The sequence below is a fragment of the Onychomys torridus genome, chromosome 1 (genome assembly GCF_903995425.1).
Source record: "Onychomys torridus chromosome 1, mOncTor1.1, whole genome shotgun sequence".
NCBI lineage: Eukaryota > Metazoa > Chordata > Mammalia > Rodentia > Cricetidae > Onychomys > Onychomys torridus.
In genome coordinates this window covers 10,507,672-10,532,256 of record NC_050443.1, presented here as the reverse complement: position 1 = coordinate 10,532,256, position 24,585 = coordinate 10,507,672, and the positions used below count along the sequence as shown (strand labels likewise).

The 24,585-nt window shown below is 49.5% G+C and overlaps 1 protein-coding gene across 2 annotated transcripts; it reads right to left on the bottom strand.

Moving 5' to 3' along the window:
* Positions 1–335: 335 nt before the first annotated feature.
* Positions 336–24,585, bottom strand: Rsph6a (radial spoke head 6 homolog A). Of its 2 annotated transcripts, XM_036182672.1 has the most exons (6): positions 23,918–24,585; positions 21,633–21,864; positions 10,309–11,073; positions 8,419–8,563; positions 6,798–6,915; positions 336–786 (listed from the first exon to the last, which is right to left on the bottom strand). In XM_036182672.1, the coding sequence occupies exons 1-6, from the start codon at positions 24,583–24,585 to the stop codon at positions 549–551; spliced, it is 2,166 nt and encodes a 721-aa protein (XP_036038565.1). In that variant the 3' UTR covers positions 336–548. The 2 variants fall into 2 exon arrangements, with proteins under 2 accessions (XP_036038565.1, XP_036038571.1); XM_036182678.1 differs by lacking the exon at positions 10,309–11,073.

The window sequence follows — 24,585 nt, the reverse complement described above, 5'->3', positions numbered from 1 at the left end:
CTTTAATCCCAGCACTCAGGAAACAGAGCCAGGCGGATCTCTGTGAGTTCGAGGCCAGCCTGGGCTACCAAGTGAGTTCCAGGAAAGGCACAAAGCTACACAGGGAAACCCTTCCTCAAAAAACCAAACAAACAAACAAACAAACAAACCCCCCCCCCCCAAAAAAAAAAACCAAGCCAGGTGGCAGAGGTGGTATACACCTTTTCCCAGCACTGGGGAGGCAGAGGCAGGTGGATCTCTGTGAGTTTGTAGGCAGCCTGGTCTACAGAGATGTTCCAGGACAGCCAGGGCTACACAGAGAAACCCTGTCTCAAGAAACCAAGAATAAAGAAATAAACAAGTACAAGCAAACACGGACAGGAATGAATGAGTCAGCTGCCCAGTATGATGAATGAATGTGACTTAGCGGCTGTACTGTGGGGGGTTTATTGGGAGCACTGTGTGCCTTCCTACCCATGTCCTGCAAGGGCAGGGAACAAAAGCAACAGAAAAACAATACAATCTGTAACTACCACTAACGGGAAAGGCTGTGGGGCCGAACTTGTACTTCAGTCCTCCAGGTCTTCATCCTCCTCCTCCTCCTCATCCTCTTCCTCTTCCTCGGCGGCTGCCAGGGCCTGCTCCTGTGCAGCCTTCAGGGCCTGCTCCTCCTCCACCGTGGGGTCACTCATCTCCATGATCTCAGGGCCGCTGGGGTACTCCTGCTGAATTGGCGCTGGCAGGGATGGGTTGAAGTTCTCAGGGCTGTATTTGTGACCCCAGCCAATGTAGAGGTTCTCAAACTTCCTAGAGAAACAGGGAGACATTCTCTTGGAGGGCGGGACTATATGTGGCATGGCATCACTGAAGAGTTGCCAGTGGGCGGCTGAAAGGTACACACAGGGTTTCTCTGTCCATCCCACAAAGGTTTACTGAGCACCTGTTCTGAATCTAAAGTGGCCATGCCACCAATAAGTGGCAAGGGGACTGGAGAATGTGTGTGTGTGTGTGTGTGTGTGTGTGTTGGTCTGTGTGGGTTTGTGCACGAGTGCAGTGCCTTCAGAGGCCAGACGAGGGCATCAGATCCCTGGGTATTGGTGGTGTTGGTTGTTTTTGCTCTTTTGGGGGGCCCACCACTAAGCTCCCAAATAAATTACACATGGAGGCTTATTCTTAATTATAAGTTCCCAGCCTTAGCTTGTCTTGTTTCTTGCCAGCTTTCCTTAACTTTAAATGATCCTGTCTACCTTTTGCCTCTGGGCTTTTCCCGTTCTCTAACTTCTGTAAATCTTCCTCTTCCTCCGTGGCTGGCTGTGCAGCTGGGTGGCTGGCCCCTGGAGTCCTCCTCCTTTCTGGCTCCATCCTTTCTCCTTTCCTTCCAGATTACTTTTTCTATATATTCTGTCTGTCTGCCAGCCCTGCCTATCCTTTCTCCTGCTTCACTATTGGCCGTTCAGTCCTTTATTAGACCATCAAGTGTTTTAGACAGGCACAGTAACACAGTTTCCCAGAATTCAACAAATGTAACATAAACAAAAGTAACACACCTTAAAATAATATTCTACAACACGGAGTTGCAGGTGGCTATAAAGCTGCCAAATACGGGTGCCGAGAAACTGATCTCAGGTCTTCTGCAAGAGCAGTACATGCTCTTAACTTTTGAGACAGAGTCTCACTATATAGCTCTGGCTGGTATGGAACATGTCTATGTAGACAAGGCTGGCCTCAGACTTGTACAGATCTGCCTGCTTCTGCATTCCAAGTGTGGAGATTAAAGGGGGCATCACCATGCTCAGCTCTTCATTTGTATTTCTAGGCAGAGTCTCTTCATCAAGTCTGGAGCTCATCAATTCTGCTAGGCTGCCTCACTAGAAAATTCCAGGGATCCGCCGGGCCATGGAGGCACACACCTTTAATCCCAGCACTCAGGAAGCAGAGGCAGGCGGATCTCTGTGAGTTCAAGGCCAGCCTGAGCTACCAAGTGAGTTCCAGGAAAGGTGCAAAGCTACAGAGAGAAACCCTGTCTCGAAAAAAACAAACAAACAAACAAACAAAAATTCCAGGGATCCATTGATCCCCAGCCCCTCACTGGGGGATTCTAGGCAGGGGCTCCACCACTGAGCCACACCCCAGCCCCTCACTGGGGGATTCTAGGCAGGGGCTCCACCACTGAGCCACACCCCAGCCCCTCACTGGGGGATTCTAGTCAGGGGCTCTACCACTGAGCCACACCCCCAGTCCTTCACTGGCTTGGGCAGCAAGTACTTCACCCACTAAGCCATCTCCTCAGCCTTCGATGTCTTCTTCCATCACTTACCATCTCTGAGTCTATTGGTTCCTGGTCTCATGTTGTCACCGTCCCCCACTCCCTCCCTTTACTGATTTCTCATTTCATTCTCAGGGAATCACAAGGCATATCTGGTACAATTGCAGTCGCCTGACATCTACCGAGCCTTGTTTGAAGATTCAGTTCACACTCTGTCTTGGAGTGTTTCCGTGGACACTAGAGAAGAATGTGTGTTCTGCTGTTTTGGGGTGGAGTGGCTTTGATTTAATTTTAGTTAATTTCAATTTTAAAAATAAAACTGATACTTAATTTGGTTATTGGAAAACCTCCAAAGAGTTCTGGAACAGCTTGGGTACATGGATGTGCTTTTACTTCTTTTTCCTCTTTATGGGAGTATGTCACCATGTATCCTAGACTGGCCATAAACTGGAAACTCTTGCCTCAGCCTCCTTGGTGGCTGGATAATAGATATGTAACAGTAGCCTGGCTAAGGTTGGTTCTTCTAGTGGTACTAGAGGTTGAAGCCAGGGTCTCCTGCTGGCCAGAAAAGCACTTAGCTGCTGGGCCACACCCCAGCCCCTCACTGGGGGATTCTAGGCAGGGGCTCTACCACTGAGCCACACCCCAGCCCCTCACTGGGGGATTCTAGGCAGGGGCTCTACCACTGAGCCACACCCCAGCCCCTCACTGGGGGATTCTAGGCAGGGGCTCTACCACTGAGCCACACCCCAGCCCCTCACTGGGGATTCTAGGCAGGGGTTCTACCACTGAGCCACACCCCAGCCCCTCACTGGGGGATTCTAGGCAGGGGCTCTACCACTGACCACACCCCAGCCCCTCACTGGGGGATTCTAGGCAGGGGCTCTACCCTGAGCCACACCCCTAGCCCCTCACTGGGGGATTCTAGGCAGGGACTCTACCACTGAGCCACACCCCAGCCCCTCACTGGGGGATTCTAGGCAGGGGCTCTACCACTGAGCCACACCCCCAGCCCCTCACTGGGGGATTCTAGGCAGGGACTCTACCACTGAGCCACACCCCAGCCCCTCACTGGGGGATTCTAGGCAGGGGCTCTACCACTGAGCCACAGCCCAGCCCCTCACTGGGGGATTCTAGGCAGGGGCTCTACCACTGACCACACCCCAGCCCCTCACTGGGGGATTCTAGGCAGGGGCTCTACCCTGAGCCACACCCCCAGCCCCTCACTGGGGGATTCTAGGCAGGGACTCTACCACTGAGCCACACCCCAGCCCCTCACTGGGGGATTCTAGGCAGGGGCTCTACCACTGAGCCACACCCCCAGCCCCTCACTGGGGGATTCTAGGCAGGGACTCTACCACTGAGCCACACCCCAGCCCCTCACTGGGGGATTCTAGGCAGGGGCTCTACCACTGAGCCACAGCCCAGCCCCTCACTGGGGGATTCTAGGCAGGGGCTCTATCACTGAGCTGTATGAAGCCTCGGCTCTTTTTTTTTTTTTTTTTTTATCTTGAAATACATTCTAGGTTGCTCAGCCTGGCCTTAAGCTTCCTCTGCAGCCAAAGCTAGCCCTGGAATAACTCATCTTCTTCCTGCCTTGGTTTCCTGATTATCTGAGTTATTGGAATCATGAGCCTGCTCCACCAGCCCAGCAAGTCTAATGAAAACTTCATATCCAAACTGAGATTCATTTTACTGGAAAATATATTCCAGATTTTAAAAACATGTTATGAAATAAAGAATGAAAAATAGAAGCTAGGTGGTGGTGGCGCACACCTTTAATCCCAGCACTCAGGAGGCAGAGGCAGGTGGGTCTCTGTGAGTTCAAGGCCAGCATGGTCTACAGAGCAAGATCTAGAACAGCCACCAAAACTACACAGAGAAACCCTGTCTTGAAAAAAACAAAACAAAACAAAACAAAAACAAAAAAATTAAAGCACTGGGTGTTTCTTCCAGAGGAACAGGTTCAATCCAGCATCTACATGGCAGTTCACAACTGTCTGTAACTCCAGTTCCAGGGGATCTGACATCTTCACACCAATGCATATAAAATAAAAATGAATCTTGGAAAAAAAAAGTAAAATGAGGGCTGGGGTGTGGCTCAGTGGTAGAGCCCCTGCCTAGAATCCCCCAGTGAGGGGCTGGGGTGTGGCTCAGTGGTAGAGCCCCTGCCTAGAATCCCCCAGTGAGGGGCTGGGGTGTGACTCAGTGGTAGAGCCCCTGCTTAGAATCCCCCAGTGAGGGGCTGGGGTGTGGCTCAGTGGTAGAGCCCCTGCCTAGAATCCCCCAGTGAGGGGCTGGGGTGTGACTCAGTGGTAGAGCCCCTGCCTAGAATCCCCCAGTGAGGGGCTGGGGTGTGGCTCAGTGGTAGAGCCCCTGCCTAGAATCCCCCAGTGAGGGGCTGGGGTGTGGCTCAGCAATAGGGCACTTGCCTAGAACAGGCCAAAACCCTGGGTTCCATCCCAGCATCACAACCCAAACAATCACCCTGAAACCCAGGCTCTTTTCTAGACATTTGAACTAGAATTTTCATCTTTGCCAGATTCTCATTGAGTCTAGAATACTCCCGCCTGTCTCTCACTGCCACTTCTTTCTTTCTCCGTGGAGTGTAGAGTGAAGGTTGCCGCTCTCCAGAATCCCCAAGGACCCAAGCCACCCGTTAGGGGCTTTTCTACTTTATAAGAGGGTGCTCGCTGGCACGGGGAGCAAGGGGGTCATACAACTGATGACTGCACTCCCGCTACCGCTTCCACGGATGGACCCATGGCTGTCTTTCCAACACGGGCCTGGGGGCCTGCAGGCCGTTGCCAAATAGTGATGTACAAGAGTTTCTTATAGATGAGAGAGATGGCTCAGAGGGTAAGAGCACCGACTGCTCTTCCAGAGGTCCTGAGTTCAATTCCCAGCAACCACATGGTGGCTCATAACCATCTCTAATGAGATCTGGCGCCCTCTTCTGGCCTGCAGGCAACATGCAGATAGTACACTGAAGACATGATAAATAAATAAATCTTTTTTTTTTTTTTAAGGTTTCTTATAGAGCCAAGCATGATGACATGCACCTGTAACTCCAGTACTCCAGAAGCAGAGGCAGGAGAATTGGGAGTTCAAGGCCAGCCAGAGCAGCATAATGAAACCCTGTGTCAACAACAGTAAGGCTCTTTTGGGGCAGCACAAGCCAGACAACCTGAGTCTGATCTTGGAACCCACATAAGAGGTCAGATTTGGTGGTGCACAACTGTACCTCAGCACGTGTACTGTGGGATGGGGTGCAGAGACATGGAATCATTATCTGGAAGCTTGGGGAGCTAGCCTGGAGTAGGCAGCACAGCTCAGAGACAAGACAGAGAGACTGCCACAATAAGGTGGAAGGTTAGCTCCCATTCCTGTGCCTCCACATGCATGACATACACATGCACACACACACACACACATTCACACAAAAAAATTAATTTTAAAGGATTCTTAGGCACTTGTGATTATGCACACCTTTAATACATTCTCGGGAGCCAGAGACAGGTGGGTCTCTCTGAGTTCGAGGACAGCCTGGTCTACAGAGTGAATTCCAGATCAGCCAGGTCTATCTACATGGTGAGATCATGTCTCAAAGAAATCCCACATAAAACAAAATACAATCTCTTTGTGGGTTGGTGCGTTGGCTCAGCTGTAAAGAATGCTTACTGGTTTCCTGCACCTACATCAGGAGGCTCAGAACCACCTTTAACTCCAGTTCCAGGAAACCCAATGCCCTCTCCTGGCCTCCAAAGGCACCTGCATGAATGTGGTGTACATAAACTCACACAAGCACACACACACATACATGTGAACGATATACATAACTTTTTCCAGAATACTCTAATAAATAGACAAAGATGGATGAGTCAGTGAACTGATGGATCCATGGATGGACGGACTGATGACGAATGAATGGGTGAGTGGATGGACGGGAGGGAGGGCAGGGAGAAAAAGAGGCGTGAGCATGTAGGGGCCAGTAGAACTCAATTTGACTTTCAGAGGGACTTTTAAAAATTAATGTGTGGCTGGAATAAGAGGGTTGGGAAAATCCTAGCCTCGGACTCTGGGCAAAAAAATAATAAACCACAAGAATATGGTTGAAGTATCAAGTTTCCGCGCACGTCATCAGGACTCCAAAGCCCAGAACGCAACAATGCTGCGCACATTCAGAGTTCAGAGCCGAAAAGCTCTGCCCTCTGGTGGACAGATCTGGTACCGCAGCCAGGCTCTCTGAAGGCTGGGCTGGACTGGGCGGTTGGTGAGCTTGCTTTAGGAACTTAAGAGACAATTTAAAAGCAAAAAGGATGGAAGCGGAGGTGGCTGCAGATTGTCAATATACATCTTTTGAGATGGGATCTCTTTTTGTAGCCCTGGCTGTCCTGGAACTCGCTCTGTAGACCTGACTGGCCTCGAACTCACAGAGATCCACCTGCCTCTGCCTCCCAAACGCTGGAAGTAAAGGTGTGCACCACCACGGCCCGGCGGGTAGAAGATGTCTGTACCATAGACAGACCCTTGGGTCAAGGCTCAATCGTACTTGCCAATGGCGTAGGCGTAGGCCCCTGGCCAGAGGTTGGAGCGCACGACGGCCACCGAGTACTGCGGGCTGAGGCTGCAGGAGATGCGGGTGGTCCAGGGCGCCAGGTGCATGATTTCTGTGGTGAGAAGGAAAAGGGAAATGGGGTCAGGGGCCCCTAAGCCCCGCTTTACCACATGGGTGAAGAGACGGAATAGCGGGGACCGGGCAGGAGGTACAAATCACACCGACAGCCCTGGCTCTCGCCTCTCTCTCTCCTGATGTGGCCCAAGGAAGCCACTTCCCCTGTCTCTGCTTCAGTGAAGAAAACGAGGACGAGGACGCTCATGTCACCTCCTGAGGTCCGGCAGGGAGCTACAAGCACTCCCTTGCAGGGTACATGGCTTTGAAGCAGGGTGCTGTGCTCACACACAGGGCCTGGACTGCCCTCCCAGACACCCCTTCCTCTTCCCTCCAAGGGCCTCAGCCTTAGGGAATTCCTGCCAGGAATGCAAAATTCAACTCTCGGCTGCCTCCCTAAGGGGAGGCTCCTAAACCCTCTCTTTCCCAAGCCTGGGTCAGGCTCAAAAGACTGTCTCCCAGCTAAGTGTAGGGGCACACGCCAGTAATCCCAGCACTGAGGAGACCTGAGGATGGTTTAGAGTTCAAGGTCAGCCTGGGCTACCTTGTGAGCCCTGCCTTAAATGGCTGTTGTGGAATATTATTTTAAGGTGTGTTACTTTTTGTTTATGTTGCATTTGTTTAACTCTGTGAAGCTGTCTAAACTACCTGATGGTCTAATAAAGAGCTGAATGGCCAATAGCAAGGCAGGAGAAAGGATAGGCAGGGCTGGCAGACAGACAGAATATATCGAAGGAGAAATCAGGGGAAAAAGAAGTAGCCAGAGAAGGAGGAGGACTCCATGGGCCAGCCACCCAGCTACACAGCCAGCCACGGAGGAAGAGTAAGATTTACAGAAGTTAGAGAACAGGAAAAGTCCAGAGGCAAAAAAGGTAGACAGGATCATTTAAGTTAAGAGAAGCTGGCTAGAAACAAGTCAAGCTAAGGCTGGGCGTTTATAATTAAGAATAAACCTTCATGTGTGTGATTTATTTGGGAGCTGGGTGGTTGTCCCCCCCAAACAGTAAAAAAGGCCAACAACAAAACAACCCCATGACAACCCCCCAAAAGAGAGAAAACCAGGGAAGAGTCTGGTCATTGTCAAGTGCCAGATGAGGCTTGGTGACAAGAGGGACACATTCCCCCAGACCCATGTTTGCTTGTTTGTTTGTTTGTTTTAAAACAGGGTAGCAGGGGCTGGAGATTTAGCTCAGTGGTAGAGCACTTGCCTAGCAAGCGCAAGGCCCTGGGTTCGGTCCTCAGCTCCAGGGAAAAAAATAAAAAAATCAATAAAATGAAACGGGGTGGCACACAGCCCAGGTTGGTCTCAAACTCCTTGCATGCTGAGGCTATCTCACGAGCCTCCAGCTTTTCCTCACTAAGGCTGGGGTGACTTGTGCTCCCAGGGCTGGCCCAATGCCCACTGCACCGAGGCTCAGGAGGTGAGTGACATCCGTGCTTCCTTCCACCCCACCAACCCCTCGCAGGCCAGCACGGCACCTGCCCCCAAAGAAGGACTTACCTGCATCTTCCGAGAGAGGAGTCAGAAGGGGAGGACCGACCTCCTGCTCCACCTCCTCCATCCCCTCGTCCGCCTTCTCTTCTTCCTCCCCTAACTCCTCTTCCTCCTCCGTCTTCTGCATCGGGTTCACCCACGTACAGCGGCCCTGGGGGTGCAGTGGCAAAGTCAGATGGCACCCCCCTCCTGACAAAGCTTAGCCTGCTGTGGGAGGAAGCGGAGGGAGAGCCAGACAGGCCCCTAAAACACTGGGCCTGTCCCCAGGGAGCACCGGGGTGCCGGACACATTGCGGGGAAGGGGGGGAAGAGACCTCGGTATTTCTGCTCTGGGACGCCCCTCATTCAGCAGTGGCAGGGTCACTTGCACCTCCCTCATTGGATTGGTGTTGGGCTCTGTCAAGCCAGTGAGTGCTCCTGTTCCGCTCTCTCCTCTCTCTCTCTCTGTGGTGTGTGTGTGTGTGTGTGTGTGTGTGTGTGAACTCGATTCAAGCTAAAGTCACCCTGGAAGAAGAAAGCTCACCCTAGAAAAAGCCTCCACCAGATGTCTGGGGGACGCATTTTCTTGGGTGATGATCGATGTGGGAAGGCCCAGCTCATGTGGGCTGTGCCACCCCACAGCTACACAAGGAGTTATTTGAATATAATCAAATATTGCCAAGTTGACAACAGTTGACTGAACAAATCAATTCACCAGTGAATTAATTAGATGTTCCTAGCTGGGCCAGTGAGATGGTTTAGTGGATAAAAGTGTCTATGTCTGATGTCTAAGTGTCTAAGTCTGATGTCATGGGTTCAATTCCCAGGACCCACATGGTGGAAGGAGAGAACCGACTCCTGAAAGCTGTCCTCTGTCCTCTACAAACACAATTAATACGTAATAAATTAAAATGTAGTTACAAAGTCCTTGCTCCCAACAATCTTCATGGAATGGCTAAAACCCAAGGCTGATGTCAGGACCCAGCAGGCACTCAACACAATCAGCATCATCGTCACCTGTCCCCATTCAAAGATCCTAAAGACATGTTCTGCATGGGTAGACGGTTGGGTAGATGAATGGGGTGGATGTATGAATGGATAGACAGTTGACAGACAAGTGGGTAGTTAGCTACACTAATGAATGGACTGGTGGTTGGGAGGGAGGATTGCTGGGTGAAGGGTTGGTTGTAAGTAGATGAATGGATGAATGGACAGATAACTGGATGGGATAGATAGGTGGAGTCAAGGGAGAGGGATGGGTGGATAGACCAATGGACGGATCCATGGTGGGATGTTTGGGTAGATGGATGAGTGTGTGGACAGATGGGTGGGTGAGTATAATACTGGATGGATGGATGGGTGGGTGGGTGGATGGATGGATGGATGGATGGGTGGGTGGGTGGATGGATGGATGGATGGGTGGGTGGGTGGATGGATGGATGGATGGATGGGTGGGTGGGTGGATGGATGGATGGGTGGGTGGGTGGATGGTGGATGGATGGGTGGATGGATGGATGGATGGATGGGTGGATGGATGGATGGATGGATGGATGGGTGGATGGATGGATGGATGGATGGGTGGGTGGGTGGATGGATGGATGGATGGATGGGTGGGTGGATGGATGGATGGATGGGTGGGTGGGTGGATGGTGGATGGATGGGTGGATGGATGGATGGATGGATGGATGGATGGGTGGGTGGGTGGATGGATGGATGGATGGATGGGTGGGTGGGTGGATGGTGGATGGATGGGTGGATGGATGGATGGATGGATGGATGGGTGGGTGGATGGATGGATGGATGGATGGGTGGGTGGGTGGATGGCTGGATGGATGGACAGCCGCCAGCATCATGCTCTTACCATACACATGCTGGGCTGGCCTGGGGTGGGTCCTGGCTGGGGCACTTGGTCCTCACCTGAGGCAGGATGTGCTGCGTGTGATGTACCCAGTTGGCCATGGAGTCCACGAGCTCCAGCACTGGGATGCCCTCAAAATCGGGGTTCTCCTCGAACGAGTCGCGCCCCGCGCCGCCCTCCTCCTCCTCATCGCCCTCCTCCTCGCCGAACTGGTAGAAGCCCAGCGGGCTGATGTGCGTGGCGGCCGAGATGCGCGCGATCTGTGCGCGCAGGTAGTTGGCCTCGTTGCCGGGGAAGGGAGGGTAGCTGACGACCGGCGTGTCCAGGAAGCCCGTGAAGAACTTCTTGATCTTGCGCGCGCTCACGATCTGCGCGGGCGTCACGTGCGGCAGGCGCGTCCACGGGCGGCCCGGCTCGTTGCACACGAAGTACAGGTACTTGTTGGCACCGGTGCGGCTCTCCTCCTTGGGGATGACGGGCGGCGGCTTCCACTGCGGCTTGGGCACTGCATCCACTACCTTCTCCTCATCCTCCTCGCCCTCCTCCTCACCGTGCGCCTCCAGGACCTCGCCTCCCTCGATCAGCTCCTCCACCTCCTCCTCCTCGCCCTCCTCCTCGCCCTCGCGGAACTCCACCTCGGCCACCAGGTAGCTGCGGCTCAGACCCAGGATCTTGCCCCAGAAGCGGCACGTGTGGATGGGCTGCTGCTCCACCAGCTGCCTCAGGGCCATGAAGATTCGGAAACTTTCGTCCGAGCTCAGCCCCACGCCCGCCTGCTCGAAGTAGAAGGCCATCTCCATGATGTTGGGCACCGGGCTGTCCGTCTGCACAGGGAGGGGAGAGGGGATGGCAGGCTGAAGGCTTCTGATTCTCTTGCCACCGCCTGGGGCACGGGGATGGTACTCGGGTCAGCAGCCTCAGCAGTGAGACCCCAGCCAGCCCCGCAGCCCGACTCCTCCAGAGTTAAGAAACTTGGGCTAAAGCCCCCAGTTTGGGGAATGTCCTCAGGGAGGGTGTCCTCTTGATGCAAAAGGAAAAGAAAAGAAAAAAAAAAATGAAACCACACCGGGAGAAAATCCTTTTCTCTTTGTCCTGACCGAAATGAAGGGCAGAAAGCCTGAAGCCTCGGTATCTCTTTGGGTACCCACAGGCAATGCATGCGTGGGTGGCCATACTCTACACCCTAACGGTAATGGCGTGAAAGGTGGAATTGGCCCTCGGGCGCGCCGCTGGATTGCCCAACTACCCTGGTCTTCTTTCTTGTTCTACTGGATGAAAAAGCCACTGTTGCCAGGCACTCGGAAGGCAGAGGAGGGCCGATGGATCTCTGTGAGTTCGAGGCCAGCCTGGCCTACAGAGTGAGTCCCAGCAGCCAGGGATCCATATCAAGACTGTCTAAAAAACAAAGCCACTATGAGTCATGGTTACTTCTGTTACTGCTTCTGTTACTCAGAACCCAACACACTCTTCACGGCCTCCCTTTCCACTGTGTTCTTGGTTCCTGAAGGCGGGCTGGAGAAGGGGGGGGGGGGAGCTTGACATGAGTCCTGGGGGGGGGGGGGGGGGGGGGTGGAGGCAGCTGTCGGGAAGAAGTGAAATGTGTGTCTGTGGCTTGTGGCCTCTGCGGGTTACCCACCAAGGCTCTTGCCTTCCTCTGAAGAATGCCTGCCATTCGCTCAGCAGTGGGGGAAACAGGCCACCAAGCTCCACATTCCTCAGACTAGCAATATTAAAACTTCTAGTGGTGCCCTGAGCCAAGCCAATGCAGCTGAGACCCCGGGCTGGTTGCGGGCCATCTTTGGAGTCTCTGCCTGCAGAGTCACGAGGCATCTTCCGTGTGTGTGTGTGTGTGTGTGTGTGTGTGTGTGTGTGTGTATGCCCCACTTTTCAATCCTCTTTTTATTTCCTTATTCCTATGCAATTAGAATTGGCATTCAAAAGCCAGGTGGTGGCAGCGCACGCCTTTAATCCCAGCACTCGGGAGGCAGAGGCAGGCGGATCTCTGTGAGTTCGAGGCCAGCCTGGTCTACAGAGTGAGTTCCAGGACAGACTCCAAAGCTACACAGAGAAACCCCGTCTTGAAAAAACCAAAAACCAAACCAAACCAAACCAAAAAGAGAACTGGCATTCAAAATGGATGCTTCACATTAAATATTAGGCTTTCAGTAGCTGATCTATTTTATGCATTATCTACCGCCGAAACCAAAACCCATGACAGTATTTTAGAACTAGAAAAGTAGTTACGTTGTCTTTAACGACCTGTATTCATTACCTGCACTGAGTCCCTCCTCATCCCTATAGCCAGCATTTCCTCTTCTCTTTCCCTCCCGTTACACTGTATCCATCCATGCCTTTTACATGCATAATGGCTGTGTTCCACATAGGAGGGCAAGCATAAGGTTTATTTTCTTTCTGAGATTATGGCCTCACAATATTATATATTCCAAGTCCATCCATTTTGTTTTTTCAAGACAGGGTTTCTCGGTGCTGCCCAGGCTGGCCTCGAACTCACAGAGATTGCCTGCTTCTGCCTCCCAAGTGCTGGGACTAAAGGCGTGCGCCACCACCGCTCAGCTTTTGTTTCAGGTTTTATAGATTAATGTCTTCAATCCCATTTGAGTTGTTTGTTGTTGTTTTTTTGTTTTTGGTTTTTTTTGAGACAGGGTTTCTCTGTGTAGCTTTGCGCCTTTCCTGGAACTCGCTCTGTAGACCAGGCTGGCCTCGAACTCACAGAGATCCTCCTGCCTCTGCCTCCCAAGTGCTGGGATTAAAGGCGTGCCCACCACTGCCTAGCTTTGAGTTGGTTTTTGTACAAGGTGAATGTGGATTTAATTGCAGTCTTCTGGAGGCAGAAATCCCACTTGGCCAGCGCCATTTGTTGACTAAGGTGTCTTTTTTTTTTTTTTTTCCAAAGTCTGTTTTGCCTCATTTGTCAAAAATTAAGTGGCCATCCTTTTCTGTTCAGTTTCTGGGTCTTCGATTCCACTCCATTGATTTACCTGCCTTTTCATGCCAATACCAGGCTGTCTTTACCACATAGTACTACGGTATGATATATTGAATTTTTTATACAATACTGCTGCAAGCCACAGAAGTATATGAAGTACGATTTCAGCTGATTATGACAAAGCTAATACCTGGAAGAAGCCAAGGGCCGTCTGGAGGTTAAGCTGAGGCTCAAGGAGTCTTGGTGATATTGGCTTTTGATTATCAGCCACTTCCTGCTATGAATTTCTTGTGTGCTATTGTAGCTTTTCCATCATTTATTGGGCACCATTTCCCCTCTACTAAAGGAATATTTAGATAACCTTCTGCACCGACAGCTGTGCACAGCCAGAACCCCAGCTCAAGCCTCCCTGTAATTATTGTCATTGGCAGCATCGGGCCAGGACCATCTTTGGATGGATGGAAGTACCTTATCAGAGACACCTCTGTCCTCTCTAAGAACAGACTTAAGCATCCAGATTATCTGTTTGAGAAGGCCTGGTGGGTGTGCCAATTAAGATTAACTTTCTCCTTTCCAAAGTCTTTTTTTTTAAGATTTATTTTATTTATTATATATACAACAGTCTGCCTCCATGTAACCTTGCATGCCAGAAGAGGGCGCCAGATCTCATTACAGATGGTTGTGAGCCACCATGTGGGTGCCGGGAACTGAACTCAGGACCTCTGGAAGAACAGTCAGTGCTCTTAACCTCTGAGCCATCTCTCCAGCCCCTCCAAAGTCTTATCTCTAGTTTTAGATCCACCCTTAACAATTAACTCAGAACTAAAGGGTTCCTCCTTACAGGTGCATCTAACTGTGATGGAAGTTGCTTAGCCAAGTAGCCTAAGGACAGCGCACACTTGCCAGAAATGGCAGGAACAGAGATAGCTTGGAGAGATAAGGGTCAAAGGGATAAAAGGCAGTTTTATTTTCAGAGGACTAGATGGAGAAGAGAAAAGAGAACGGAAGAGCTGGATGGGTAAGAACTGGAGAGGAACAAACTGAGATGGGGAAGAACTAGATTGAAGGGCTAGAAGAGAGTACTAGAGGAACGAGATGGAAGATGAGGAAGAGCCGGATGGGGAAGAACAAGATGAGGAAGAACAAGAAGAGAGAGAAGGAGATGGGAGAGGAGCTAAGATGGGAAAGAACAAGATGGATGAGGACCTGGATGGGGCAGAACTAAGATGAAAGAATTAAGATAGAACTTAGAGGGGACAGCAGAGATTCCTCTCTAAATGTAGGGAGGAATCAGGCAAGAAAGGAGGTAGGGGCGAGCACAGAACTGAAGCCGTGCAGACAGGCTTTTATCCCAGCGGAGTATAGTAGATGGACAAAGAGCTCAGTGTACTTAGATTCTTTTCCCGATAATAATTCTCACCATTCGTAGCTTCTCTTCTGAGCCCCTGGGAAGAAGATTATTAAGGCTGGTCCTTAATAATTTTCGAGACAGTATGTTTTGATCATATTCTGTCTCTCTCTCTCTCTCTCTCTCTCTCTCTCTCTCTCTCTCTCTCAGGTTTGGTATTGTAACATCTCTGGCAGGATTCTCACTGCTTGGTATTTGGTGCTTCCACATTATTTTATTTTTATTTATTTATTTATTTATTTATTTATTTATTTATTTATTTATTTATTTTTGAGACAGGGTTTCACTAGATGTCCTGGAACTTGCTCTGTAGGCCAGGCTGGCCTCGAACTCAGGGATTCACTTGTTTCCTCTTCCTGAGTGCTGGGATTAAAGGCATGAGCCACCACACCCAACGTCACATGAATTATGGGTTTTCTCCCCCCCTAAATCTGTGAAGTTTTACATGGGGATTGTGATAGGAATTAATTTCAGTAGCACAGACATTTTCACTATATTAATAATACCTACCCAGGAACATGGAATGTTCTGTCGTCTAGTATCGTCTATGATTCCCTCTTTCAAATATCTTGTAATCTTGGTTGTAGAGATCTTTCATGTCTTTATTTAAATGTATTACTAAATACTTAATGGGGGGGATCATTTTGAATGGGATATTTTTCTAATTTCTAACAATGTTCTGACAGTAGTCAGTATAAATGAGGCTATTGTTTGTGGGTTTTTGGTTTTGTTCTGTTTTTTATTTCTTGAGACAGAGTTTCTGTGTAGCCCTGGCTGTGTTGGAACTCACTCTGTAGACCAGGCTGGCCTCGAACTCACAGAGATCCACCTGCCTCTGCCTCCGAAGTGCTGTAATTAAAAGCATGTGCTGCCAGGTAGTGGTGGCGCTCGCCTGTAAACCCAACACTTGGGAGCTACAGGCATGTGGATCTCTGTGAGTTCAAGGCCAGCCTGGTCTGCAAAGCAAGTTCCAGGACAGCCTTCAAAGCTACAGAGAAACCCTGTCTCGAGAAAAAAAAAAAAAAAAAAAAAGCATTGCCATCACCAGCTGGCTTTTTTTTTTTTTAATTATCAATTTTATATCCTGAAACTTTACTGTGTTTATTAGGTCCAAGAACTGTCTAATCAACTCAGTAGGGACTCCTGTAAAGAATCATGTCATCTGCAAAAAGAGCTTGTCTTTGTCCCTTCCTATTTTTATGTCCCTTGTGTTCTTCTCTTGGCTAATTGCTACAGCCATGCAAGCAGTATATCGAATGAGAGGGGACAGTGGCCACTCTTGATCGATCCTGATTATAGAGGAAATGCTCTCAGGTGGTCTCCATCTCCTAATGTTGGCAGTAGGGTTGATGTGTAAAGCCCTTTATTATTTTGAGGTCTCTTCCATCTGTTCCTAACATCTCCAGAACTTTTATCACAAAAGCATGTTGGACTTTGTCAAATGCCTTTTCAGAGACGACTGAAGTAGCCATGTGTGGTTTCTGTCCTAGAGTGTTTATGATGGATCACATTTATTGATTTATGTGTGTCGAGTCAAACTGACCTTGCCTGTCTGGGATAAAGCCCACTTGGACATAATGTATGATCTTCATGTGTTCCTGAACTTGGTTTGCAAACATTTTATTAAGAAGATTCACATTGCCAGAAGGTGATGGTGCACACCTTTAATCCCAGCACTTGGGAGTCAGAGGCAGGGGGATCTCTGTGAGTTCAGGGCCACCCTGGTCTACAGAGTGAGTTCTAGCACAGCCAGGACTGTTACACAGAGAAACCCTGTCTCGAAAAGCCAAAAAAATGAAATAAAATAAAATAAAAATAAAAAAAGAATATTGGCTTCTATGTTCATCAGAGAAAATGGGCTGTAATTTTCTTTTCTTTTCTTTTTTTTGTAGTGTTCTTTCAGTTTCTGTTTATGAAATAGGTTAAGAAGAATTGGTGTGAGGTTTCCCTTGGAGGTTTGGTAGAATTCAGCAGTGAACCCACCTGGTCCTGGGTTTTTCTTGTCTTAGTAACAGCTTCAATCTCATTGCTTATAACAAGTCTGCTTAAGATTACACACACAGGGGCTGGGGATTTAACTCAGAGACCCAAGAAGGAAATAATACTACCTAATAAAAAAATAAAAACAGGAAGTGCATGCAAGCAGCTTCCAAAAAAAAAAAAAATGTCCTAAGACCCTGGGTTCGAGCCTCAGCTCCACAAAAAAAAAAAAAAAAAAGATTACATACACAGACACACTCACATGCACACATGTAAGCATCTTCAGGGCTTAATTTTAGTGTATGATATGCATTTAGAAATCCTTCCTGGGGCTGGAGAGATGGTTCAGCAGTTAAGAACACTGGCTGCTCTTCCAGAGGTCCTAGGTTCAATTCCCAGCACCCACATAGCAGTTCACAACTGTCTGTAACTCCAGTTCTAGAGGGTCTGACACCCTCACACAGACATACATGCAGACAAAACACTAATGCACATAAAAAAAAATCCTTCCATTTCTTCTGGCTTACCCAGCTGTTCAGAGTTAAGTCTTCATGAAAATTTCCAGCCATGTTCTGTATTTCACTGGGGTCAGTTGTAAGGACAACCTTTTGACCTCTAATTTTTATTAATTTTTGTCTTCTCCCTCTTTATTTTGTCAGATTATCTAAGGGCTTATGTATCTCACATTTTCAAATGACCAATTCTTTGTTTGGCTGGTTTTGTGTAGTGTTCTTTTATTCCCAATTTCATTCATTTCTTCCCTCCTCTCCCTCAGTGCCGTTGCTGTGTTTGGGATATGGCCACGTGGGTTTCGAGATCCTTGTGTGCATCATTAGGTTGTTTATTCAATATCCCCCAGCTTCTTTCACACACTTTCTTTCACTTATTGCTATTAGCTCTCCTCTTGAGAGCCTTGGCTGCAACCCAGGGCTTCAGACAGGATGTGTTTGCATTTTCATTTGCCTCTGGGGATTTCCTTTCTGTCTTCATCCAAACATGTGTTTAGACTCCAGATATTTTTGTAGTTTCTCTTGTTGATTTCTAATTTTATTGCATTATGATATTCTAGGAATTCTCTCTCTCTCCTCTCTCTTTGTATTGAAACAACTTGTGTCCTTTGATGTGACTGACTTTGGAGAAGGTTCCATGTACTGACAAAAAAAGTCTGTTGAGTAGAATATTCTGTATATATCTGGTAAGTCCAGGTCATTCATAGAATATTTTAGTCTGAAATTGAATTCCTTTTTTTTTTTTTAATTTGGAAGACCTAGGTAAATTTGAGAGTGGAGCATTTGTTGGTGGGACTGGAGAGATGGCTCAGCGGTTAAGAGCACTGGCTGCTCTTCCAGACACTGGAGTTTGATTCCCAGCACACACATTGGGCTGCTCACAAACGCCTGTAACTCCATGTCCATGGGATCAGATCCCTTCTGGCCTCCAAGGTCACCTGCACACATGTGGGCATGTTACACACAGGCACAGATGCATAAACGAAAAGAAAAAACATCTTTGAAAAAATGCAAACCAGGTTTGTTTTCAAGATGGTTTCTCTGTGTAGCTGTCTGTCCTAGAACTCACTCTGTAGACCAGGCTGAAAACCACAGTTATTAATATGCCAGGCTCTCCATGTGATGTCCATGTAGCCTCAAACTCAACTCTGCATCCTGCCTCAGCCTCCTGAGTACTGGGATTACAGGCTTGCACCTCCCTCAGTCCTTAAGCATGATGTTACAGTGTGTTTGCCTCGACGTCACTGACATCATACGATGGCTCAGTCTGTAAAGTGTTTTGCAAGCTTGAGGACCCAGTTCCATCCTTAGAACCCTGTAAACAGTCAGGTGTGGTGGCACAGGCTTGCAATCCCACTGGCGAGGCAGAGACAGGTGGATTCCTGGATTCATTAGTCAGCTCGCCTAGTCTAGCTGGCAAGGGTGTTTGGATGGGTTCGAGTGAGCACATCATCCTTTAAAAAAATATTTATTTTATGTGTATGGGCCTTTTGTACCATGTATGTCTGTGTGCGATGTATGTGCTTGGTACCCTGGGAGGCCAGAAGGCATCAGGTCCCCCAGAACTGGAGTTACAGGTGACTATGATCTGCCATGGGGGTGCTGGGAATCGAACCTAGGTTTACTGGAAGAGCAAGCAGTGCTCTTAACTACTGAGCCATTTCTCCAGCCCCTCTTCTTTTGTTTATTTATTTTTTGTTTTGTTTTGTTTTTTTGTTTTTGTTTTTTGAGACAGGGTTTCTCTGTAGCTTTGGAGCCTGTCCTGGAACTCGCTCTGTAGACCAGGCTGGCCTCGAACTCAGAGGTCTACCTGCCTCTGCCTCCCGAGTGCTGGGATTACAGGCGTGTGCCACCACTGCCTGGCTACACCTGGCATTTTTTAGAATCCTGGATCCACGTGAGAATGGTGTCGTGTCACACTACAGTCGAAGGATGTCAGTATTGCTGGCCCCTTCTGGCCACTGTTGGGGAATCAAATGTGGACAAGTACTCCAAATGACAGAGTCAACATTTTTTTTTTTTTTTGAGACAGGGAGAATATGTCTTGCTGGCCTGAAATTCCCTATGTGCACCAGGCTAGTCTTGAACTCAGAGATCCACCGGTTTCTGCCTCATGAGTGCCTCGATCAAAAGCATGTCCTACCACATTAGATTGGCCCTAATCTGCTTGGTGTGGTTGGATGGAGAGAAAAACCAGCGACATGGTCCCTAGAGATCATTTTCTGGCATGTCTAGGTTTTGGCACAGGTTGGTCTGACACTCAGAGGCCACGTGAACATGTCTTACTCTGTGATGAGCCTCGACTTGCTGGGAAAACCAAAATCTCGATTCTGCTTTCTCTCATCCTGTTTCTACTGTTAGGGAAATCCCATCTACCATTTGGGACTATGCTCTGCTTTGTTGTGAGACAAGGTCTCTTTAACCTACATTACCCGTAAACTCATCCATGTAGCCAAGAGTGGGCCTGAACTTCTAACTTCCTGGCTCCATGTCCCCAGTGCTTGGATTACAGGATTACAGGCATGTCCTACCACAACCAGTCAATGTGATGCTGGGCGTTGAACCCAGGCCGTCATGCATCCTCACTAAGCACTCTACCACTGAGCTCTGTCTCTCTCTGTCTCTCTCTGTCTCTCTGTCTCTCTGTCTCTCTGTCTCTCTCTCTCTCTCTCTGAATATATATATTCAGTGCTAGGCAGCAAACCCAAAGTCTTTTGAAGAGTGAGCAATCTTTCTGCCCCTGAGCCACACCCCAGCCCCTCACTGGGGGATTCTAGGCAGGTGCTCTACCACCCAGTTACACCCTCAGATTGGATTTTGGAGGGGAGGATTTAAAATGAGATCTTCTAGCTGGTCAGCGGTAGTGCACTCCTTTAATCCCAGCACTCGGGAGGCAGAGGTAGATGGTTCTCTGAGTTCGAGGCCAGCCTGGTCTACAGAGTGAGTTCCAGGACAGGCACCAAAACTACATAAAAAATAATCTTTTTTATTTATAAGATTAAAAAATTTTTTTAGGTATGAGTGTTTTTCCTACATGTCTATCTATACACCATGTGTGTGCCTAATACTCTCGGAGGTCAGAAGAGGGCACCAGATCCCCTGGAACTTTTCCACCCAATTTTTCCTTAAAAGCAGGGTGTCATGTAGCCCAGACTGGTTGACTAGATGACTGTGAGCCACCATGTAGAGATGGGAAACAAATACAGGACCTCTGGAAGAGCAGCCAGTGCTCTTAACTGCTGAGCCATCTCTCCAGCCCCTGGTTATACCTCAAAAATATATCTTCTTGTCTGTGTGCGAACCAGAGGACAACTTGAGGAAGTGTGCTCCCTTCTGCGCCCACATGGGTGGGTCCTGGGGAACACACAGGTTGTCATGCTTGGTGGCAAACACCTTTACCCATCAAGTCATCCCACAAACCAATTCACCCAGTTTTTAAAAATCATTGTAGTTAAGATTAATAGCTCACTCTGAGTCCTGGGAGGCCAGAAACCCCTCCGGGTTGGCCACGTTAGCTTCAACTCATAACCCTCTTACTTCGGCTCTCCTGGGCATTTGTACCTCCCCCGCTTTTTAAATTTTTTTTTTTAAGCTGAGGATCAAACCCAGGGTCTTGCACTTGCTAGGCAAGCGCTTTACTACTGAGCTAAATCCCCAACCCGGAAGATTTATTTATTTATTATGTTATTATGTATACAGTGTTCTGCCTACATGTATGCCTGCAGGCCAGAAGAGGGCGCCAGATCTCATTACAGGTGGCTGTGAGCCACCATGTAGCTGCTGGGAATTGAACTCAGGACCTCTGGAAGAACAGTCAGTGCTCTGAACCTCTGAGCCATCTCTCCAGCCCCATTTCTACCTTTTTTAAACAACCAAACAAAACAAAAACAAATCAAGGAAACAAAATGTATCCCAGGCTGGTTGACCTGGAACTCACCATGTGGCTGAGGATGACCCAAGAGGTGGTGTTACAGGTGTGTACTACCAAATGCAGCACTGGGGAGGGAACCAGGGCTTTGTGCCTGTTGGGCAAATACTACCCACTGAGCCATGTTCCCAGCCCCTCACCTAAACTATGCCTCACTCAATTCTGGAACAAAGGACTGTGGCCTTAAATACACTGAGGATGGTAGAATATTCTTGGGTCATAGGTGGGAAAGTTCTTAGCAGGCCTTAACTTATAAGTAGGAAACTGAGGCAGGGGGAGAGGAAGGAATGGATTCTGAGTTGAGAGACTCAGAGGCAGTAGGAAATGTTTGTGGAGGGGGAGATGATGAATCATTCTCATGAGATGGGAGACCGGGCTCTCTCATATGACAGCTGGGGGCAGCTTCCAGAAGGCAGAGTCGAGTGCTTGTCCCTTGCTCCTAAACCTTGGGTGGTGTCGCAGATACTGCTTCAGGTAGACCCCTCCCCAGGCACAGTAGACACTGTATTGCCAGTCACTTCTGTTTACCCCTTTGGCTGACTGTGGCATCGGCCAGTCCCCCACCACCACCACCACGCTCACCCCCCACCTCTCCACACCAGCTCACTCACCACCTCCTCTTCCATTTCCTGTTCGCCTTCTCCTCCACCCCTGCCGAACAGGGCCTTTTGCTTCTCGGCCATCTCGTAGGTGGGCTGCATCTCAGGATCATCCCGCAGCGTGTCCAGCTTGGGGTGGAACCACTCCCACTGCGTGTTGCGGTTCAGAGTCTCCAGGATGGACAAGGGGTCCTCTGGCCGCTGGTTCAGGATCTTGGTCAGTAGGTTCACCAGGTGCTCATACCTGCCTCCCAGGAGGAGTGGGAGGTGGGGATACGGCTTGCTCAGTGCCCTGAGCCTGTTTGGAGCCTGTCCCTTTGTCTACTGCTAGGGACACAGGAGGGAACAGAAAATGTCTCTGCCCTAGTGGAATTGACATTCTGATGAGACACACAAATGGCTACATATAGCCAAGATGGGGTGCTAAGACCTCCCTTCCTTCCTTCTCTGTAGCAGGGTCTCACTATGTAGCCCAAGCTGGCCCTAAACAAGAAATCTGGCTTCATGACTTGTATTTAATATTGTTTAAGTGGTCATAGCCAATGCAATAAGGCATGAAAAGGAAAGGGGTTAAAATAGAAAAAGCAAAAATGTTTAGGTTCACAGACAATGCCTGGGGTTGCAGGAAGATCCTGGGGTGGGGGTGTGCCTGGTATACTGGAAAAAGTTGGAGTTTTAGTGTAGCCAGAACAGCATAAGGGAGGATTAAGAAGAGAGAAGCCAGAGTAATAATAAATAGTCCCATGATGGTTTCCACCCACTCAGTCCAGGCACCACGCTGAGCATTTGAGAGCATTATTGAATACTTGCAACAACCCTCTCTCTCTCTGCCTCTGCCTGTCTGTCTGTCTGTCTCTCCTCTCTCACACATACAGTAATTTTTTATTTAGTATTTTTATGTGTACAACCATTTTTTGCCTGTCTGTACACCACATGCATGCCTGATGCTTACAGGGGTCAGAAGGTGCTGGGGTTTCTGGGTGCTAGGACCTGAACCTGACTCCTCTGCTAGAGTAACAAATGTTCAAGATTTATCTATCTATCTATCTATCTATCTATCTATCTATCTATCTATCTAGATATCTATCTATTGTGTATAGTGTTCTGCCTGCATCTCTCCCTGCAGGCCAGAAGAGGGCACCAGATCTCATTACATATGGTTGGGAGCCACCATGTGGTTTCTGGGAATTGAACTCAGGACCTCTGGAAGAGGAACCAGTGCTCTCAACCTCTGAGCCATCTCTCCAGGCTCCTAAATTAATGTTTTAAACATCTTGAAAATGCTGGAAAGACAGCTCTGTGGTTAAGAGTACACATTGCTCTTGCAGAGAACCAAGAGTTTGGTAGCCAACCCCTACGTCAGGAAGCCCACAACTGCCTAACTCCAGCTCCAGAGGATGCAATGCCCTCTTCTATCCTTCACAGGCAATGTGCTCACATGTGCAAACACACACACACACACACACACACACACACACACACACAGAGAGAGAGAGAGAGAGAGAGAGAGAGAGAGAGATGAAACCTTGGAAAAAGTGAGACCAGGGCATTTCAGGAAGAAACCTTGAAGCTCTCAAGGCTGGAAACGTGTTGAGGAAACACATACAAGTTAGTTTTGAGCAGATCTGGAGCCTGAGGTCGAGACTAAGTAGTGAGTGGAAATTGAGTATCCACTGTGGGCAGGGTGGGGAGCCACACCTCCTGAATGTCTTCTTTCAGTCAGCAGGGAACCACAGCAGGTTCTGGCACAGGAGGGATGGAAGCGGCTGCATGCTTCAGCCAGCCCTGTCTCATCCTCTTATCCCCCTGGAGCAATTACCCCCAGCTCCCTCCCCGTGTTACCTCCTAAGCCCTTTTCATGACTATGCCACGTTCAGCATTCCATTTCATTCTCTATAACATCCTAATGGCAGAGGGAGGGGACATGACCGCAGTTCTCAGTGGCTGACAGCCACCCTCCTCAGACAGGGAAGTTAGTAGATAAGAACAGGGCCCTGGGAGCCAGAAGCCTTGTTTTACAATGTTGGCTCCACCACTTCCTGGCTGTGTGATTTTAGATAAGCAACCCAACCTCTCTGGTTCAGTCTCCTGCAGAAACAGACTTAGTGGCTGTGTGACTCCTTGGGACTAGATGTTAGGGTGGGGCGTGCTGGCACGGTGACGGCACCTGTTGCTATTCCTCCCTCAACTCTTTGCCAGGTTAGATGATGTCCACAAAGGGCCCACACCCAAGGCAGCCCTGGCTAGGCCCCTTCCCAGCCTGCTGCCCACCTTCCCCACCCCCAACCACCTCTCACAGGCTGAGGTTGCAGTTCACGCTGGTCTGCAGCAGGTAGGCCTTGGCATTCTGCACTGCCAGCTCGCGGGGCTCAGGGTCAGGCACCTCTCCGACGAAGGGCATGAAGCCCAGGTCAGAGGGCCCTGAGTGGAGGGTGGGGTCGTCCCTCAGGTAGGGCCCGTGCTGCACGGCCTGGCCCATCATCTGGTCCTCTCGTGGGTACATGCTGAGCTGGCCCAGGATGCTGGCGCCCGGATCCTGGTAGGTCTCCAGTTGTTCTAAGAGGCCCTGTCCCTGAGGGAACTGCTGCATCACACTACTCTCGTCCAGGTAAGCCTGTGGCGAGAACTCCAATGGAAAGCCTGGCGGGTAGCTCAAGCTCATGGACCGGTTATACTCCATGTCTTCCTCGCCTTGGTTATCTGAGGTCACGCTGGTCCTCTGTGGCCAGTGAGGCAGGCCAGTTGCCTGCAGGTCCTGACTGCCCTGACTGCCCTGACTGCCCCGACTGCCCCGACTGCTCCGCTGCGGAGGTCTGCGCAGCACATCGTCCAGAGTTCGGCGAACCCCATCCTCTGGCATGGGCAAGAGAGGCTGCGAGGACTCTCGACTGCGTCCCCTCTCTGAGCTCTGAGAAGTCTTCCGGCTTTGGGATGAGGGGTCAGGGTTGGGTGGCGGCTCCCCCAT

Coding starts and splice junctions, on each gene's coding strand:
- Rsph6a (XM_036182672.1), bottom strand. CDS start 24,585: ATGGGGGAGCCGCCACCCAACCCTGACCCCTCATCCCAAAGCCGGAAG. Junction 21,865..23,917: donor GTGAACTGCAACCTCAGCCT/GTGAGAGGTGGT, acceptor CCTGGGAGGCAG/GTATGAGCACCTGGTGAACC. Junction 6,916..8,418: donor TCCTCTCTCGGAAGATGCAG/GTAAGTCCTTCT, acceptor TTCTCACCACAG/AAATCATGCACCTGGCGCCC.